The following is a 19,887-nucleotide window of genomic DNA, read 5'->3' as shown; positions in this document are numbered from 1 at the left end:
GCGGAAGCGGCTGCGCAGCCGACTGACGCTGTCCGTTGCGTCAAGTCGTTGGCGTGCGTGCCCGCTTCCAAGATGGCGGCGGCGGCGGCAGCGTCGGGCGTGCTGGGCAAGGCAGGCTGGAGGCTCCTACAGCTGCGGTGCCTGCCCGGTGAGGGGGTCTGCCGAACTCGGGAGCCGGGAGGAACTGGGAGGGGGAGTGAGGCCGGCTTGACCTGGGCGGGGGACGGAAGAGGCCGTCGTGGCGGCCCGCGAGCAAGGTGAGATGAAGGGCATCGGCGCGGTCGCCGGCATTTCGAGCTTGAACCGCCCGTTTGGCCGACTTGGGTCTCCAGTTTGCAGCTGTGAGGGGCAAGAGGAGCCGGGCAGGGCCTGTCACTCCCATTTCATAGAGTTAGCGGAGCCTCTGAGGGCTGAATGTGCCCAGGTCACGCCGCTCGTCCGTGGCAGAACTGTCAGCCGCAGACCCATTCCCAAATCCATTGCCTTTGGTCCCTGAGACAGGATCACTCGAGCGAAGTCGGACCGAGACGTCCAGTCCATTGTTTCCCAAAGTCAATCATTTCCCCAACACTTCACTAATTCTGTGACATTCTCTTTACCGCCTTTGCCGCTATGTGCACAGTTATTTTATTTCTACATCTGAGTATCCTAAAAACAGACATTTACTTAAAGAGGAAATTATATTACTGTCATAAATGGAAAACTGATATCACTTGTCACAAATAGAACATACTATGCATTAGCCCATTAACATAAACATATAGGTAATGAAATATTATTTTGCATTTCACCTGAAATTTTCTCATGAACTGCAGTAATTCCAAACGTATTTTGGAATCTCCCATTTCCTTTTCATAGTTTTATGAATATTTCTGTTCATCCACGAAGAGTGGTTTTTTTTTTTTTTTTTTTTTTTAATACACACTGATTCTTTTGAATTCGTTGTTCTGAGTTATTCCATAGATTTTGGAGGGGCGGTACCAGGAATTGAACTAGGGGCAGTCCACCACTGAGCCACATCCCCAGCCCTATATTGTATTTTATTTAGAGACAGGGTAGCACCTCACTTTTGCTGAGGCTGGCTTTGAACTCTTGATTTCTCCTGCCTCAGCCTTTTGAGCTGCTGGGATTACAGGTGAGCGCCACTGGGACCAGCCTATTTTAAATGAATGCCTTTTTTTTTTTTTTTATCATTTTTATACAAAGCTCTAGACTAAATATGTTTAGTAAAAGTAATGCCTATGACTTAGCAAACCTATGCTTAAGTTATTTACCCAAAGGAATTGAAAGCATGTGTATAAAAAAAGTATATTCATGATATCTTTGTTCATAATAGTCAAAATTTGAATCATCTCAGGTATCCATCAACAAAACAATAGTGAGTTTCTTGTTTGTTTTTGGTCTCTATTGCCCAGGCTGGCCTCAAACTGATGATCCTCCTACCTCAGCCTCCTTTGTGAGTAGAATTAAAGATATGTGCCATGCACCAGCAGCTTGATAGTGTTTGTTAATGTAAGACTACTAGGCAACAACAACAAAAAGATCTGTCAGTGATAAACAAAGCCAGACACTAAGTAAAGGAGTTGGGACAGATTTTAATCAATAATAACTTTGCAGAAAGGAAAATTTCAGAATCTGCCCAGTGAGGTGAAATGGTTTGCTATTACCACCCAGCTGATAAACGTAGAAACAGGCAGAGTAGCCATGTATATTTCCCATTTCCTAGTTCACTGTTTTTGCCAACACATCATGTCCCAAGGTTCCACTTCACCCAGGATTCTTGTGTGGGATCCAACACTTGGATAAGTGGTTGTAGAGGCGTCTCTGCCCTACATTTCCTCATCCCCATTCTTTTAGCAACTCTAGGTTTCAAAGGGTCTTCTCTGATGAGTGATCCTGACTGACAGCCCAGTTTCTGTTTTCAGCGTCCCACTGCCGAGCGCTCCTGGTGCCACGTGCCTTCCATGCTTCAGCTGTGGGGTTCAGGACTTCTGAGGAGCAAAAGCAGCAGCCTCCCCACTCTTTTTCTCAGAAGCAATCTGAGCCACCAGGGGCACAAAAACCTGATGTAGAGTCTCCTCGCATACCTCCCAGGTAGGCACCAGAACCCGGTCCACCTGTTTGTGGCCACTTTGCATGCTTGGGAGTATCTGTTTCTTCACTGGCTTAAGCTCCTGTCCATCCCCCTCTTCACTTTCTGTCAGTTCTAAGCTGTCTTTGAAAAGAACCTATCGTTTTTATAAAAATGGTGCCTGTGCATTCTAAAACATCTGAATAATACAGAGAAGTTTGCAAAAATTACCTGAAACCCCAGATATGACCCTGCTGACATTTTTGCCCTCAGATGTTTCTGTAAATCTGTGTATATAATAAATGACTGATTACATTCTACATGCTGTTCCAGAACCTGTTTTTTCACTCAACGGTACACTTTTTTTTGGTATTGGAGATTGAACTCAGAGGCGATGTTTAACCACTGAGCCCCATCCCCAGCCCTTTGTTGTATTTTATTTAGAGACCGGGTTTCACTGAGTTGCTTAGAACCTCCCTAAGTTGCTGAGGCTGGTTTTGAACTCTCGATCCTCCTGCTTCACCCTCTGGAGCTGCTGGTGTTACAGACATGTGCCACCTTGCCTGGCTCAACTGTATACTTTTAATATCTTTTCATGGTTTATTTTAATGATTTTATGACATTCCAGGAAGGAATGGGCCAAAATTTATTTAACATGTCCTAAATTGATGAATATTTAGATTTTCTTCAATGGTATGAAAGATAATGTGATAAACTGTGTCTTCTTTCCTTAAATATGAGAACGCTGATTCAAGAGAGATGCACATTTAAAGTTTTCTTACATATGTGGGTCTAAATTGCCTTCCAAAAAGATAGTAATAATTAACTTTCCACTAGATTTGATTTTTCTTCTTAATTCTGCCACTGAAAATTGAATGTTCCTCAATGTGAAATTAGAGTATTCTTTTTCATCTTTTTCTGGTTTCCTAATTAAAATCCTTTTCGTTTGTTTGTTTGTTTGTTTTCTGGTGCTGGGGATCGAACCCAGGGCGTTGTGCTTGCAAGGCAAGCACTCTACCAACTGAGCTCTCCCCAGCCCAATCCTTTTCATTTCGATTCAACAAATGTTTTTTGAGATTCTAGCATGTGTCAGGCCCTATGAATAATGCAACTATTGCCCCACTCTTATGGAGGGCATAAGGCATAGTATTTGCACAGTCTGCTGCAAATACTAGTAAAGAAACCCACTGAGCTCAGTGTGCTAAGGGCTGTAAACGGGGAAACCCAGGGTGCTGTGGAAAGTTGCCTTCATATCACCAGACTCGACTCACTTGATCCCTTTACTTTGACTCCACAGTAGGAGTCGGATCATGGGATTTTTACAGTGCTGGCAGTGCAGTGTCCATGCTGTAAACATCCTCCCAGCATGTGCTTAGAGGAGACCCAGAGCCTCTGGTTTCTGGTCAGGCCCATTTTGTGCTCCAAGAATAGAGAGTGAGATAAAGTGGGCTGGGTTCTGTTCTAACATTTTAGGTACACAGACCAGAGTGGGGAGGAGGAGGAGGACTACGAGAGTGAGGAGCAGCTGCAGCACCGCATCCTGACGGCAGCCCTGGACTTTGTGCCTGCCCACGGGTGGACGGCAGAGGCTATTGCTGAAGGAGCCCAGGTGTGTATAGGAAGGGCGGGGCAGCCTGACCCAGATCAGCCAGGAGGAATCCCACGAGGCAGCAGAGGGCTTCATGCCTTCTTCCAGCCCAGATTGGAGCCTCTTACAGGTAAAGATTATTTAGGTTTTTTTGTTTTGTTTTCTCAACAGGGTGGATATGGCTTTATTTTTAATTATAAAAAAAAATAGCAGGCCAGGCACATGCCTGTAATCCTGACTCCAGAGACTAAGGCAGGAGGATTGCAAGTTTGTGGCTAGCCTCAGCAATGTAGCAAGACTGTAAGCAAGTTAGGGAGATTCTGCCTCAAAATAAAAAATAAAAAGGGCTGGGAATATAGCTCAGTGGTAAAGCAATCCCTGGGTTCAATCCCCAGTACCCCCCAAAAAAAAAAACCACCCACAATTTAATCACAAAAATAATTCTTGGGCTTATGGTCTAAGGCAGCTAGCTAAGCAAGCATTATCTGTGATCAAAATTACCATATTCCATTGATTCTAAGATGCCATTGTTTGTAAAAAGCACCAGTTTGTTTGTTTGTTTTTGATACCGGGGATTGAATTCAGGGGCACTTGACCCCTGAGCCGCACCCCCAGCCCTATTTTGTATTTTATTTAGAGACAGGGTCTCACTGAGTGCTTAGCTTGCTTTTTGCTGAGACTGGCTTTGAACTCTCAATCTCCTGTCTCAGCCTCCCAAAGTGCTGGGATTATAGGCTTGTGCAGTTGTGCCCAGCCTGTAAGAAGCATCATTTTTAATGCATCAATAAAAATTAAAAATGCTGCCTATTAATCTCTGACATGTTATAAATTTAAATCTGGAATGTCCCCCCAAAGAAAGCTTGATCCCCAATACAGCAACATTTAGAGATGGGGCTTTTGGGAAATGGTTGAATCATGAAGGCTGGTTTCACCGGTGGATTAATCCATGGAAGGATTCATAATTAACAGATATTGGGAGGTAATGGAGACTGGTGAGGTGGGGCCCAATTGGAGGAAGTAGGAAAGTAGGACATGGTGGTGTGTCCTGGAAGGGCATATCTTGCTCCCTGGCCCCTTCCTCATTTTTTCTGCTTCCTGGCTGCCCCGAGGTGAGCAGCTTTCCTCTGCCATGCCCTTGTGCCATGATATCTCTGCCTCATCGCAGGCCTAAAAGCCAGCCAACCAAGAACAGAAACCTCTGAAACTGTGAGCTAAAATAAACCTGTCCTCCTTTAAGTTGTTATTCTCAGGTATTTTGTCACAGTGACAGAAAGCTAACACATCAATTCTGTGATTCACAATGATTTTTTTTTAATGGAAAATATATGTGCATCTTAGAATAATGAGATACAGTGTTTGAAAACCCCCAAGAGGGAACCACTTTGAAAACCAACACACCTTATTTCTTTCAGCAAGTCTAACAGCATTTACTCCTGCATTGAAATAGACTACTGCTTTAGATTTAGCAGTGGGCTCATGTTTAGGCCATGCGTGCAGCGTCATCTAGCATCTATCCTAGGCGAGGCCTCTTGGATGATGGGCAAGTTGCTGCTTTACTTAAATCTGTTATTTCTTTTTCTAATTTCACTCTCTCACAGGAGCACACTTGGTAATAGAAGTCATATAAGTGGAATTTGTAAACTCAGACTCAACTATATGCTTATTGTGAAAACTAGTTTTTTCCTATATTTTTTATTTTTGCATGATAATTACACGTTTTTCCCCATATTTTTTATTGTTGCATTATAATTATTCATAATGATGGGATTCGTTGTTACATATCCATACTTGCACTGGTATAGTGATATAATTTGGCCAATATTATTCTCCAATATTTCCCCTTTCCCTTCCCTTCCTCCCCGTCTCTGGCCCCTTTCTTCTGCTCTACTGGTCTCCCTTTGATTTTCAGGAACCCCCCCACCCCCCACACACATACACCTTTCTTTCCCTTATTCCTAACTTTCTCATGTAAGAGGAAACATACAATTCTTGACCTTGAGTGGCTTATTTCACTTAACATAATGTTCTCAGGTTACATCCATTTTCTGCAAATGATATGACTTCATTCTTCTTTATGGCTGAATAAAACTCCATACATTTTCTTTATCAGTTCATGCATTGATGGACACTTCATCTGGTTCCACATTGGCTGTTGTGAACTGTGCTGCTATAAACGTGTATGCATGTATCACAATAGTGTGCTGACTTTGCTTATTTAGGATAGTAGCTGGGTCATATGATGGTTGCATGCCTAGTCTTTTAAGGAGCCTCCATGCTGATTTCCACAGTGGTTGTATAGTCCCACCAACAGGGTAAAAGTATTCCTTTTTCTCTACATTCTCTCCAACATTCATTGTTACTTGTATTCTTGATGACTACCATTTTAATTGGAGATGAAATCTCAGTGTAGTTTTGATTTGCATTTCCCTGATTGCTAATGATGTTGAACATTTTTTCATGTATTTTTGGCCATCTATATTTCTTCTTTTGAAAAGTATTGTAGTTCACGTGTCCATTTATTAATTGGGTTATTTGTTTTGTTTTGATTTTTTTGGTGTTTTTTTAATTCTTTATATATTCTGGATATTAATCTACCAGAAGAATCACTAGCAGAGATTTTTCTCCCATTCTGTAGATTCTCTCTTCACATTCTTGTTTCCTTTGCTATGCAGAAACTTCTTGATTCGATGCCATCCCATTTATTAATTCTTGATATTACTTCCTGAGCTTTAGGGGTCCTGTGGAGAAAGTCATTGCCTGTGCCTATATGCTGGAGTGTTGAACCCTATGTTTTCTCCTAGCAGTTGCATAATTTCTGGACTAATTCCTAGATCTTTGATCCATTTTGAGTTGGCTTTTGTGCAGGGTGAGAGATAAGGATCTAGTTTCTTTTTCTACATATGGATAACCAATTTCCCCAGCACCATTTGTTTAAAAAGGTGTCTTTTCTCCAACATGTTTTTGGCACCATAGTCAAGGATCAGATGACTGTAGATGTCTGGGTTTATCTCTGTGTTTTATTCTGTCCTATTGGTCTGTGTGTCTGTTTTATGCCAATCTCAAGCAATTTTTGTTAGTATAGCTCTGTAGTGTAATTTGAAACCAGGTATGGTGATGCCTCCAGCAGTACTTCTGTGGCTTAGAATTGCTTTGGCTATTCTGGATCTTTCATTATTCCAAATGAATTTTAGAACTGTGGGGTTTTTTCCCCCTAGTTCTATGAAGAATGTCATTAGTTCATTGTGAAAACTTTGAAAAGTACAAACAGATATAAAAAATAACTTGAAAATAAGGCACCTATGATCATACCAGAGATCCTCTTGTCCACATTTTAATGCCTATTCTTTCAATTTAAAAAAACCTTTATTAATCATTGTTTATTGAGCAAGTAGTATGCATTAGGCACTGTACTAGGGACGTGACAGTGGTCACAGTGGACAAAGTTCCTGCCCTTGTGGGGCTTCCAAGCCTGTGACATTAAGCAAATATACAGTGTAGACTTCTGAAAATATGGCAAGTGCTGCCAAGAAGAGGTGCTATTGGGCCATGCGGTGGAGGACTTGATGTAATATGGGTTCGGAAAGGCTTTTGAGCTGAGAACTGAGGAACAAGTAGATTTTATCTGGTTTTGGAGGGGACTCTGCGGGGGCGGGGATGGAGAAGTCCAGCTAGAGAAGCAGCATGTGCAGCATGAGGAGAAGAATGTTGCCTTAGAAAAGCCAAAGAAAACCAGCGCGGAGTGAAGGAGGAGACCTGGAGGCAGCACTGAGGACGGCCAGTGAGGCCAAATCAGGCACCGCTTAAAGGTCATGTTAAGGAGTTGGGCTTTTTTCTTTCTTTTCTTTTTTTCTTTTTTGCGGTGCTGGGGATTGAACCCAGGGCCTTGTGCTTGTGAGGCAAGCACTCTACCACCTGGGCTATCTCCCCAGCCCGGGCTTTTATTCTAAGAACAACTGGAGACGTAGGGTTAAATTTGGCATCTCAGAATATCACGGGGTAAAAATGGATTGGTGGCAGAGAGGCTCCGTGGAGGCTGCTGCCAGTCACCCAGAAGAGATGAGGTGATCCAGCCTTGAGCAGTGGCAGTGAACCGAGGACAGTGGGTAGGTTTGGTGTAGGTTGAATGTGGGAGGGAGCAACAGGATGGTGGTACCAGGGTCAGCAGTGTGGGTACACAGTGGTGTGGGTACTGAGGGGAGGACCACTGGCAGAGGGCCAGGTTTGGGGAAGGACCATGCAGTCTTGATCTCTGTTCAGTGTGAGGGTCTTTTGAATTTGCTTAGAGGAGGCATCAAGCAACTCAGTCCCTGCACCGGAGGAGGGTGCTGGACTGAGGTAGGCCTCCAGGCACGGTCAGCTTATGTATGTCATAATGAAATTGTGCAAGTGAACGAGATTGCCCAAGGCAAGGGAGGAATGTGGTGAGAGGCTTCGAGACCACCAAGGAACCATGAAAGGCGAGGGTGGAACAGAGTGAGCGCCGCAAGTACTAGTTAGAGTGTCCCTGCCGTGGGGGGTGAGGCAGGAGAGGGCAGACTGGGCAACAGAACTTCAGTAGCTGCAGTAGCAGCTGCCATGGGGGTGAAGTCCTGGGTCAGAGACCAGCCGGGTTGGGTTGAGACTCGAGTAGAAGGTGAGGAAGTAGCAGAGCACTTGGAGGGGCAGGGGACGTGGGGTGGGGGTTTGAGCATGTTTGGACACCCGCAGGAGGAGTACAGAAATGAGTGAGGGTGAAGGGGCGGAGAAGATGGGCAAAACCCAAAGCAGCACGCTCCTCAAAGGCAAGAACTGAGATCTGGGAAACAGACAGGACTGGCCGTGAAGGGGAGTGCAGAGCTGGAGAAGACAGCTGCGGGCTAAGTTTCTAGAACACTGGGAGTTCCCAGAGGATGCTCCTCTTCCCTCTCTGAAGTAGGTGTGGCTGCATCGTGAACCTGAGGTGAAGAAAGGGTGGGGGAGACAGGTTTGAGGGTAGACGAGGTTCAGAAGAAAGTGATGGAATAAAGTAGAAGAAGGAAATGTAACAGGTTGTGTGGGAATATTAGATTATGCTGAATATTCTAAGAGTAACTCTGCTGTGCATCTTTCACAGTGGCTGCATAGTACCTACTGTGTTGACTCAACTTCGGTTAAATATGTGGGTGTTTCCAATTTTTTAGTATTGTAAACGTATTCATATGACACAGTTCTGATTAGTGTATTTAGGAAATATGTCAGGCATAGTTGCTTTTTCAGGGAATATATTGCTTAGAATCCAGTTAGGAGACAACAGCCTACCAATTACTGGAAAAGAAGTCAATAGAACAAGTTGTTAACTCTGTATCAACTCAGTTGCCAGGTAACAGAAAGTATAGAAAGAAAGGTATTACTGAGGTAGCAACCACAGGAAGCACCTTCATCCCAGGGCTGAGGAAACAAAAGGAAGAGCTGGAATTATGAAAATGAGAAGCTTGAAGGAGAGTCCCCATGGGGGAAGGTGGGAACCACAGGCCTCTGAGGAGGCGCCGCCTAGCCGGCACAGGTGTCTCTGGTTGGAGGGAGAGTCCTTGGGGGCCGCCACCTGAGTTGGGGGGCAGGGAGAGGATGTGGCTCTATGAACCTCGTTCTGCATGTCTTGGAAAAACTGCACACCAGGTTCAGCCACTGCTTCTGGAGGGCGCTGCTGCTTCCAGGTGAAGCAGCTCCACTGGGGCTGCTGCTCCCAGCAACCTCAAGCAACAGGGAGCACAGGAGGAGGAGGAAGCAGGTCCCTCCCTCCTCCTCAGCCTCTCTCTAGGAACCGTATCTGCAGAGCCTAATGGGGACAGAAATGTGGTGCAGAGTGCCAGCCGCACATTGCAGACTGAGCCTGGAAGGGCAGGCGATTTAGCATCTGGCCTAGAGCTCACACACGTACTGGAGACAGACTAGCCTGGTGCGTAAGAGCTCCGAGCCCTGTGAAGTGTGGGTGACCTCGTACCAGCCCCTAGAGCTGCTGCGAAGGGGCTGGGAGACGGTGTAATGAGCTCAGTGCGTACCGGCAGGTGGTGAGCAAGCAGTCACCATCAGTGTCCAGGCTGCTGTCACAGTCCTCTGAAGGTTGTTCTCTCCTCCAAAAGAGAGGTGCTGCCCCTCCAGCAGTAGGAATTCATATTTAATATGTTTGTGTTCTTTTCCTGCCATCTGTCCCTGCTGCTTTCAGCGTCCTGCCTTCGGTAGATGCTCAGTTATTGCTGTGGATCAGGAATAGCAGAGTTTCTGTGGTTTTGTTAACTCCTTGACAACTCATTATGAAAAATTTTGTTTTAAACAACCAACAGGTCCAATTTCCAGCAGATGCAAGTGACCAAATGGGGGGGGGGGGGTCAGTAAGGGAGTTACAGGTGCCCTTTGCAGACCCCTGGTGGTATTAGGGCTCCAGGTTTCAAGTGCCAGACCAGAGCTCAACTCTAACTGACTTACTTATGGTAGAGAGGGATATTTTGGCTCATTTAATGCAGGAAAGTGTGGAAGTAGCTCTGGCACAGTGTTTTTAGATGGTGCTGCCAGGAATTGTCTCCTTCACCTCTACTTTGCTTTCTTCTCTGAGCTTCCTTCCCAGCAGGGGCTTCCCATGCAAGAGTAAAATAGTGCAGCAGGCCCAGCAGGAAGAGAACTTTCCCTTCAGTACTCGTGAGAGTACTCAGGTGGGCCCCGAGACCTGCATGTAGTCCTGTGCCCATGCCTGTGCTGATCTGTGAGCTCTGGTCATCCAGACCTGGAGCCTGTGCTTGGCACACACAGAAGGGGCTTGGTGGAGTGTGGAGAGACTGGTGGTAGTCAGCTTCACCAAAATCACACGGACCCACGGGGAGGAATGGGGAGTCTCACTGCCAGTCCAGGCCTTGCTGCTGGAAGAGGCATTAGAGATGCACCGGCAGTGAACGTCCACCCACTGCCCGCCCTTGTCTGTTTTCTCGCCCTACTGTAGTCTCTGGGTCTCTCCAGTGCAGCAGCCAGCATGTTTGGAAACGATGGCAGTGAGCTGATATTGCACTTTGTGACCCAGTGCAACGCTCGGCTCTCCCATGAACTCGAAGAGCAGCAGAAGCTGGTGCAGCTGGGCCAGGCAGAGTAAGTCCTGTGACATTGTTGTTCAGGGTGGCAGCTAAGGATGGGGACTTGGGCCCCACCAGCTGTCCCCAGGAAGCCAGCCCAAGCAGAGCCAAAAGAGGGTAGCACCAGCAGCCCTGCTGCTGAGGTGGAACTGAAACCCAGCAGCATGTCTCCAACAGCTTTAGCCAGGCCAGCATCAGGAGCTGGTGAAACCCTCATCCCCAGGGCTGAATAAGCAGTAGCACCAAGCTCCTGCCTTTGACCTGGAGACACACTGTTTTCTTTTCCCTCTTCCAGGAAGAGGAAGACAGACCAGTTCCTGAGGGATGCAGTGGAAACCAGACTGAGAATGCTGATCCCGTACATCGAGCACTGGCCCCGGGTAGAGTCCACATCCAGGCCCACAGCAACAGTAGTATCCGTGCTTAACATTCTCAGTCCCTTTCGCTCAGAGGACTTTGCACATTGTGGAGAAGTTAGCTCACTAATCTCCATAAAGCCAGGAATGCTTAGTATAGTTGGTAAAGTTAGGTTTCAAGCTTGGGAGTGCCAAAGAGAACGACCCTGAGCCATCTCTGTCTCAGTTCTTGGACGTGGGAGTGGCCTGCATACTAGACCACATCCTGGGTGGGGTCCCAGCAGCTGAGTGTGCCACCAGGTCTTTAGTGAGGAGAATCCATGGAAGAGGTTGGGATAGTCAAGGATTCTGTCAGCCATCTGCACTTTAATAATAGCCTGTTGTGTTTAAGATCTCAAGGACTGGAGCTTCTTGTCCAGTTGTCAACGTGATGCTTGGGAAAAGGAGTATTCATTCCAAGGGCTTTTGTCTCCTTTTCTGATGTTTCCTTTGTCCTCTGTTTCAAAGCATGTCACAGTGTGGACCATTCTCTGAGTTAAGAAAATACAAAGAACCTCAGAAATGGGAGAGATTTAAATATCCAGTGTTCTCAGTCCTGCTGGAAGACTGTTGAACATGTAATTCCAGTTATCCAGTTGACAGACTCTTGAGCACCTTTGGTGCCCCTGACCTCAAGTTTGGTGTGAAGGGACCCCAGCCCAGGTTCATCCCACCCCCTGCAGGAGAAGCCATGGAAGTCTGGCCCTCAGCTGCCTTCCAGATTCAGCACGGCTTTTCCTTTGGGGCTGCTTAGCTAAAGTTTAAGAGAAACTTTCCAGCCAATCCAGGACCTCTCATCAGCTCCACAGACCACTACCAGGGGTTTAGAGTTGGAAAAGAGGCAAGACCTTATCCTGCTAGACCAGGAGGAGCTGATGTCTGCTAATGGCTGGGGCCCTGTTTTGTGCCATCACTCATATAAGTTGAAGGAGTTTTGCTTTCAGGAAAGCAATCAACCTGAGTCGAGAGCTGAACAGGGAAGGGTGTGTGGTGGTGCTGCAGTGGCACGGAGGGCAGGGGTGCTGCTGGCCCTGGGGTCAGCCCAGTATGGCGCCCTGGAAACCCCCCAGACTCTCCTCCTTTGAACCTCCCTCCCTTCTGATTCTAACGCTTTGTGGCAGAATGAGGTCCCCCTCTCCCATCCTTGCTTTCAGGACTCAAAAAGAGACCAGTCTAGACCCTTTGGTTGTTTACATTCCCAATTCCAAATATTAGGGATGGAGAATCTATTTTTGTCAAAGTTAGGACAAAAACATGCCCCAGGCTCCCCACTTTAGTCACAGTTGGTAACTCCAGGAGCTCACAGCACCGGGTGGAGATGGCAATTCTCAGAGAATCAGAGCTGGGCCAACCCCCTCGTACACTCTGCAGCCACCTGTGTGCGGTACCTGTTCCCTGTCATTCTCTCCTCAGGCCCTCAGCATCCTCCTGCTCCCTCACAACATCCCACCCAGCCTGAGCCTACTTACCAGCATGGTGGATGACATGTGGCATTATGCAGGGGACCAGTCTACTGACGTGAGTGTTTTCTGTAGGTCCATAGGACGCTGGGACGGGGCTGGGGAAAGCACTTCTTAAAATTTCTTTGATCACAAGTCTCCTCAGGGGCCCTGCAAGAGTCATTCCCATCTGAGACATGAAGAAGTTCCCTCAGTAAGCAGAGTGGGACCTAGGTCGTCTTCATTCAGGAACCCGCTTTCCAGTCACAAACCAGTGCTTATTCCTTCCCACGTATAGTGGTGGCACAAGACCTCAGGAGGCCTTGTGATTGGGAGGCCTTTTAATAGCCATTCTCCCTCCCTCTCCTGAGATGTAGGTTCTGCAACAGAATTCCTGTGTCTTTCCTGAGACTGATTTTGAAACAAAGACATGCCATGTAGACCCCATTGCTTTAGAAAGAAACTCTCTCTGCCACCCATCTTGGCCTGCTCTGCCAAGAGATCCATGATTCCCTTTAAATAAGAACCAGGAAAAAATCTGACTTGTTCATGCTACCATATTTCTGGTGGGCTATTAAAAAATCAAAGTACACTGTCATAAAATAAATTAAAATGTGATGGTACACTTTGGAATCCAGGAGGGGGAGGCACATGGGTACTCCCACCACACTTATAACAGAGTGCTTTAATCAACATCTTCATGTGGGAATTTACCACCAACTGAGATGGTAGGAACATGAAATTAGAAAGCAAAGAAATTAAAGGAATAAAACACCAAGCAGCTGAGCTGGTACACTAGAGAGTGGTTTGCCAGGACCAGCAGAAGTCACTGAGGGACCTGAACTCTCATCTTTCCCAGCGGTTGTGACCTGTCCCTGATCCTGCCCCAGCCCTCACTGTACTGATGAGCACACTAGGGTTTGATCATAACTGCCTGGTCATAGAGCCTCCCTGGGACTCAGATGTCCTAAGACAGTCTTTTTCCCTGAAATTCCAAAATGGATTGGATGTAGCCAGATCACCTGAGATGCTTGTTAGACATCCTGGTTCCTAGCCCTTAATTCAGACCTACTGACTCACAGCTCTCAAGAGGTCGGGCTCAGGAGCGTACATTTCTCATCCCACAGGTAAGTCTGATGCCTAGCCAAGTTGGGGACAGTATTGTTGTCCAGAGGGTTATGTGTATCTGTGAGGGAAAGAAGTCGGGAGGGAGCCCAGGAGTCACCAAGGCCTTGGATGGGAACTACCTCGACCACCACAGCCCACAAGAGCAGTGGTAACCCTCTTTCCTGGGTGGGTTTCTCTGCAGTTTAACTGGTACACCCGCCGGGCCGTGCTGGCTGGCATCTACAATACAACAGAGCTGGTGATGATGCAGGATTCATCCCCAGACTTTGAGGACACTTGGCGCTTCCTGGAAAACCGGATTAATGATGCAATGAACATGGGCCACACTGCCAAGCAGGTAGTTGGGGACAAGCCATTTGGGAACCTCTTCAGAGGGTTCATTCATCCTCCTCAGACCACAGCTGGTCACCCTGGCAGTTCTCTTGCTCCCTGTCGGCCTCCGCTGAGTCCTAAGAGCCTTCCCAGGGAACCTGGCTGCTTCTCTCTCATTCTAGCCCTTCTTAGGAGCTGTGCTTTGCCCATGTGTGACTGCATTGTCCACAGACTCTTCCTCCAGGGCACCGGGCAGTCTCAACTCCACTTGAGGCCATCCCAGTCTTCCTGATTGGCCCCATCTGTTCCACCTTTATTTATTTATTTATTTATTTTGGTATCAAGGATCAAACCTAGGGGCACTCAACCACTGAGCCACATCCACAGCCCTATTTTATATTTTATTTAGAGACAGGGTCTCACTTAGTTGCTTAGTGCCTCACTTTTGCTGAGACTGGCTTTGAACTGGCCATCCTCCTGCTTCAGCCTCCCAAGACTCTGGGATTACAGGTGTGGCACCACACCCAGCTGTCCCACCTTTGAATTCATGTTGGGTCTTAAGGGCTTCTGCCTCCTTCCAGGTGAAGTCCACTGGAGAGGCACTGGTGCAAGGCCTCATGGGAGCAGCAGTGACGGTGAGTGCCACCCAGCTTATCCCTCTAGTCCTGTGATACTTATGTGTCACCCGCATCGTTTGGTCATCTTAAACTGAAGACTAGTAAGACTGACACTGGTTCATCCCTAGTCTCGATCCCACATTATCATGTCTATTTGCTGGCATCAGGAAATGTCTCTGTATCTGGGTCCCCCTCCCCCGTCCCAGGTGTTAAGAGCCTGTATCAGAGCCACACCTGCCACCTGGAAAACTCCAGTCTTTCCCTGTGGCCTCCTAGAGGAGGGCGGGACCTCACCATTCTGTTTCCATCCCTGTGTCAGCTCAAGAACTTGACAGGTCTGAATCAGCGCCGGTGAAAGGAAGGAGTATAAACCCGAGTGCCTGGAAGAAAACGTGCAGGTAGATTTAAAGGGTTTTTAAAAGAAGTGCAATCTGTGGAACAAAGCGTTACTAAGAACACACTGAAGGACTCTGGAGTCACCGCAGCAGCTCTGTGGGAACCACAGGGCACTCCGTGATAGTTCTGACCTGGAACTGGGCTACTTCTTCAGTTCCTGATCCCAGGCCTGCCTTCTGATGCCTTTCTGCATTACAACTGCGTGACTGGAAAATAAGACCCATCCAAGCATTCAAGCCACAGAAACGCAACATGTCCCTGTCACAGTCTCCCAGTCACCTTGGTCATGTCTTAACCTTCCTAGAAATGCTCTCTGGAGCTCCCAAATCAGAGCCAAAGTCTGAAGTTACCACTAGGTGGCAGCTCAGCCCGGGCGCAGCACAGGCCGTGCATACGGAGGTGTTCCTTTGCTGTCCTGAGGTGCTGTTCCTGTGGATCCACTCAGAAAGCTAGACAGCGCCTGCTGGACTGTGGTGCTCAGCCTGGCCAGAAGTGTGATGCAGGGGTGGCCAGGGGTGTCATTACACCAGCATGCATTGCAGGATTAGTGTATTTAAAATCTGTAAAAAGAATAAATACGTTTGAAGCATTTTGCTGTTTTGCAGTTGCATGTAGACCACGATAGATATCCAGGACACCCCGCAGGAGACAGCAGTGTTGTGGGAAAGGCTTGAGCCTAGCGGCCAGGAGACTTGAGTTCTGGTTCTGATGCTAATACCTTCCAGGTAGTTATGGCAACTCCATGTCTCTGGGCCCAGGTCTTCCCATCAGTCAAATAAGGATAACAGGCACCTCCCCCCAGACACGTGCTGCCTTGGCTTCTCTTGTCTCTCACCCCTTGGTGATCATCCTTAGCTTTAGTAATTTTCTCAGCCTTTGGGCTGATGGGCTCCCTTTGCATCTCTGGTCGACTCTTGTCTTCTGCTCTGCTCCCTCCTGCCCGTGTCAGCTGAATATTGATGGGGATGTCAGGAGCTAATAAATCTCAGATCTCTTCTTTGGGGCCTGCCACTGTTCTTTCTGTATCTCTCTGATTCTTTGTGTCTCTGACACCCTGTGAACTTCCTGTAGAAGCTATTCCACATTCCATTGCATTTTCCCCTTTATCCTTCAGGGCATCCATCTCACGCTTAGCAGATGGCTATAATTCATAATTAACTGAGATGGCCTGGGCTGTGGAGTAGGAGTCCCCTTGGTGTCCTTCCTCTAGGCTCAGGGAAAAGTGTCACTCCTTGCCATAGCAAACTTCTCTGTTTCCTGATTACTTCTCTGCTCCCTAGATGAGGCTCCTGCCGGGTTCTATTTAAGGGCCTCTTTTCTCTGTATGAGCAGCTACCAGTTTTTTGAGAGCCATTTAAACGCACCTCTAAGCTGTTTAGGGGCCTTTGGTAATGGAGCATACACACACTCTGTGATGCGTCCTGCCAGGCCCTGGGGATGCAGAGATGAAGAGCTCTCACCCACTGCAACCACACAGAACTGTAGACGATAAGCCCTGCGTGGTGGTGCACACCTGTCAGCTCAGCTACTGGAGAGGCGGAGGCAGGAGGATTGCAGGTTCAAAGTCAGGCTTGGCAATTTAGTAAGACTATTACAAAAAACAAATAGGACTGGTTATTTACTCAGAGTGCCCATGGGTTCAGTTCCCAGTTCCAAAGGAAAGAAAAGAAAAAAAATCTGTGGATGCATTGTGTCTTTTCCTGCTGTTTTCAGAAGTGCATGATCTCAACTCCAAGGGCAGACAGGAAAGGGTATTATAGGCCTGTTGTTCAAACATACTTAGCTCAAGTATAAAACTGGAAATTTTTCTGAATTTTTAGGTTTTTTTTTTTTGTTTTTTTTTTTTTTTTTGGTATTGGAGATTGAACCTAGGGTACCACCGATCTGCTACGTATATCCCCAGCCCTTTATTTTTTTATTTTGAGATAGGGTCTCCAATTAGCTGAGGTTGACCTCAAACTTTCAACCTTCCTGACTTAGCCTCCCGAATCTCTGGGATTACAGACAGGCGTCATCACGCCCAGATAGTTCATTGTTGAGTCAAAAACATGCTCAAGTTTTGCCACGTTACCTTCCAAGATGGTTGAACCTGAGGTACTTGGGAACAGGTGGGTTTCCAAGACGCGGGCCTGGGGCGGTTTCGGCCTCCGAGCAGCAGGTGGCGCTGCTCGCGCGCCTCAGCGGAAGGGGCAGGGGCCGCGCTGACCGGCTTCCGGTGACGGAGGCGGCGCAAGCGCAGCAGGGCCGACGCAGGGGGGTGACTGGCCGCAAGGCGCTATGCCGTACGCCAACCAGCCCACGGTGCGGATCACGGAGCTCACCGACGAGAACGTCAAGTTCATCATTGAGAATACCGACCTGGCGTAAGGCTGCTGGGGGGCGAGGCTGGCGGCTCGGCGGGCCGGGGTGAGGGAGGGAGTCCTTGAGCCGCTTGGGAATCAGGCGGGGGCCGGCCTGTCGCGACAGCGGCGCCCTCACGCCGCTCGGGTTTTCCTCCTTCAGAGTGGCCAATTCTATTCGGAGAGTCTTCATCGCCGAGGTCCCCATAATAGGTAAGCGACCCCCGCTTCCTGGTTGCCAGAACTACCATTCCCGCCCCCATTCCCTCCGCCCACCTGGGGCTCTTGCCTCCAGCCCTTGGTTGCAGTGGCGGTGCTGAGAAAACGGCAGTGCTGGAGACTTGATCAGGCCCCGTGTCCTTGACCCCTTTCTGGCTCCCACGGGCCAATTAGGTCCACCCTTACCCGGTGTGTGAGGAGCGTGGGTGGCTTGGGTTCCAATACTGTTTTCACTTGCCGTCTGTGCAAACAACAGAAAGAAAGAGGGCGAGTTATTAAACCTCGGCATGCTGCGGCTACTTTCCTCATCTGCAACGTTCAGACTCTAGTGGTACTTACCCGGGTCCTATCAAGGATCAAGGGAAGTGAGGTCGTCTGTGTTAAGTGCTTTGGTTTACTGAGCCGGTAGATGTCTTTTTTAATGAATCTGTTCTTTCAGCTGCATGTATGGAGCACCCAAGTGACAGGCGTGGTGCTAAGCACTGGGGATGCAGAGCCGTGTGGAACAGGATTTTAGCTTTCTTGGAGCTCGTAGTGAAGTTGCAGGGGGGAAAAAAACGAATCCATACACAACAGTGATGCAAGGCAGACTGTGATCAGGACAGGAGACGCATAGCCACAGTGAAGCTGACATTTAGTAGGAGGAAAACCTGTCTCTGGTCGGGGTCCAGTTTCTCTGCTCCAAGCTTTTTATGTGTTAATCATGCTCATATAAAGTTCTACAAGTAGATTCTGAATGTCAGCTCGGAGAAAATGGTCAAACAAGAGTATGAGTCATAGCTGCTGCTTCAAGTATTCAGACTAGGAAATAAGCAAACCAAATGAATAGAGAGCAAGAAGATGTTTTAGTGTATCCACACTACCGCCCCCAGGAATGTCATCAACTCAGCTTGGACTGCCAGTCTTTCCCCTGCCTAATCCCTACAGCCTCTGGGTGTGTTTCATCCTGAGTAAAGAGAGAGTTGTGCTTTTTGATGTACTTCTGGGTCCAAATGCTGCTTTCCCCCCAAATTCAGTTTTACAAATGATATCGAGTACCCACACTAGGAATGCAGAGAAGTGTCAAGACCCCGCCTTGGGGATTTTCAAAGATTGAAGTACAGGCCAAATGTGAGAAGTGCCTTAGGGAGGTCTGAGCGGTGTGAGAGAGCAGTTCAAGGGAGCGATTGGTCACAGCTATAACGTGAAGAGCAGACAGGTCTTGGTTTTTAGGCTGAGGATTTAACTGGAATGGAGGTGGGGGGCAGTGGAGGTAGGGACATGCCAGAGGATGGGGGGAGTAAAGAAGCCGAAAAACTTGGGTCATGGTCAAAAGCAGGTGTCTGGTCCTCTTCTGACCTCTATTACTAGTGTCCTGACCTCTGTTACTAGTGTTCATGCCACTTATTTGGGCTGCAGTGCTGTTTTACTTTTTGATTTAATTATGTGCAGATGTTTATGTGTGAATAAACATGTTTAAGTCAAGCTTGTGTGAGAGTACAGTCCTTCCTCACCCAGCTCATTGTTGATAAGTTGGTTTTTGTTTTTGCTATGCCTTACCCACTGAAGGAATTCAGTAAACTAATGGAAACTTCATCGATGAAGGGATAGTGAAGTTCTGAATTGGGTGATCTGGTCATTAAATCATAAAATGATGTATGGACCATCAGTCTGTTATTCTGTGAAGTTTTCCATAATTTTTAAGTGCCCCCGTCGTTTTTGTTCTTGGATTTGATGTTGGCACAGGTTGGCTTCTCACAGAAATATTCAGCTGAAAGATATGTTCTCACTTCTGTTATATTCTTTAGGTGAGTGTTTTTCAAGGTGGTACAGGGAACCCCACCCACCCTCCGCATTAAATTCACCTGCGCAGGGAGGTGGGGTAGATTCCTAGGTTCTGTGCTGTGGAATCAGCCTCTGGCAGCCTGGCCTAGGCTTCTTTAATTTAGGAACAGGTGATTTAGGTGATTCCTAAACCTTGAGAACCCTGTTGTAAGTCTGGTGAAGTTGGTGACTGAACTGCTCTTCATGTTCTAGCTATTGACTGGGTTCAGATTGATGCCAATTCCTCAGTCCTTCATGATGAGTTCATTGCTCACAGGCTTGGTGAGTGCTGGTGTTGGGAGGGTGAGGGGAGGGTCTGTGACTCGTGTCATAGGAGGAGGTCCCCCCACCACCTGCAAGGGGACTTCTAGGTTTTGGGGTTGGCATGCCTCTTGGGCTTTCTTTTGTTTGTTTTTCCCCAGTACTGGGGATTGAACTCGGGGGGTCTCTACCACTGAGCTACACTGCCCAGCCCTTTTCTGTTTTTTTATTTTGAGACAGGGT

At 47.6% G+C, this 19,887-nt stretch overlaps 2 protein-coding genes across 6 annotated transcripts in view; both read left to right on the top strand.

Moving 5' to 3' along the window:
• Positions 1 to 19,887, top strand: part of POLR2C (RNA polymerase II subunit C) — a 140,210-nt gene that overhangs the window by 114,473 nt on the left and 5,850 nt on the right. For 2 of the 4 annotated variants that reach the window (XM_079117928.1, XM_079117926.1), the window contains exons 1-3: positions 17,230 to 17,385; positions 17,525 to 17,574; positions 19,597 to 19,665. In XM_079117928.1, coding sequence (XP_078974054.1) covers positions 17,300 to 17,385; positions 17,525 to 17,574; positions 19,597 to 19,665 — 205 coding nt within the window. In that variant the 5' untranslated portion in view covers positions 17,230 to 17,299. Of the gene's footprint in view, positions 1 to 17,229; positions 17,386 to 17,524; positions 17,575 to 19,305; positions 19,368 to 19,596; positions 19,666 to 19,887 lie in introns of those variants that run through there. The other 2 variants (XM_079117929.1, XM_079117927.1) reach the window with 2 other exon arrangements.
• Positions 8 to 15,611, top strand: COQ9 (coenzyme Q9). 2 transcript variants are annotated; one of them, XM_079117920.1, is made up of 9 exons: positions 8 to 148; positions 1,926 to 2,094; positions 3,545 to 3,680; positions 10,609 to 10,751; positions 11,031 to 11,115; positions 12,544 to 12,648; positions 13,879 to 14,034; positions 14,591 to 14,644; positions 14,946 to 15,611. In XM_079117920.1, exons 1-9 carry the CDS (start codon positions 73 to 75, stop codon positions 14,979 to 14,981), a joined length of 960 nt encoding a protein of 319 aa, XP_078974046.1. In that variant the 5' UTR covers positions 8 to 72; the 3' UTR covers positions 14,982 to 15,611. The 2 variants fall into 2 exon arrangements, with proteins under 2 accessions (XP_078974046.1, XP_078974045.1); XM_079117919.1 differs by having other exon boundaries at positions 11,031 to 11,145.

This window comes from Sciurus vulgaris, assembly GCF_902686455.1.
Source record: "Sciurus vulgaris genome assembly, chromosome: 17".
Taxonomy (NCBI): domain Eukaryota; kingdom Metazoa; phylum Chordata; class Mammalia; order Rodentia; family Sciuridae; genus Sciurus; species Sciurus vulgaris.
Note: the sequence above shows the minus strand (reverse complement) of the source record. Positions and strands in the feature narration are given on the sequence as shown.

Coding starts and splice junctions, on each gene's coding strand:
- COQ9 (XM_079117919.1), top strand. CDS start 73: ATGGCGGCGGCGGCGGCAGCGTCGGGCGTGCTGGGCAAGGCAGGCTGG. Junction 10,752..11,030: donor GTGCAGCTGGGCCAGGCAGA/GTAAGTCCTGTG, acceptor TCCCTCTTCCAG/GAAGAGGAAGACAGACCAGT. Junction 14,035..14,590: donor TGGGCCACACTGCCAAGCAG/GTAGTTGGGGAC, acceptor GCCTCCTTCCAG/GTGAAGTCCACTGGAGAGGC.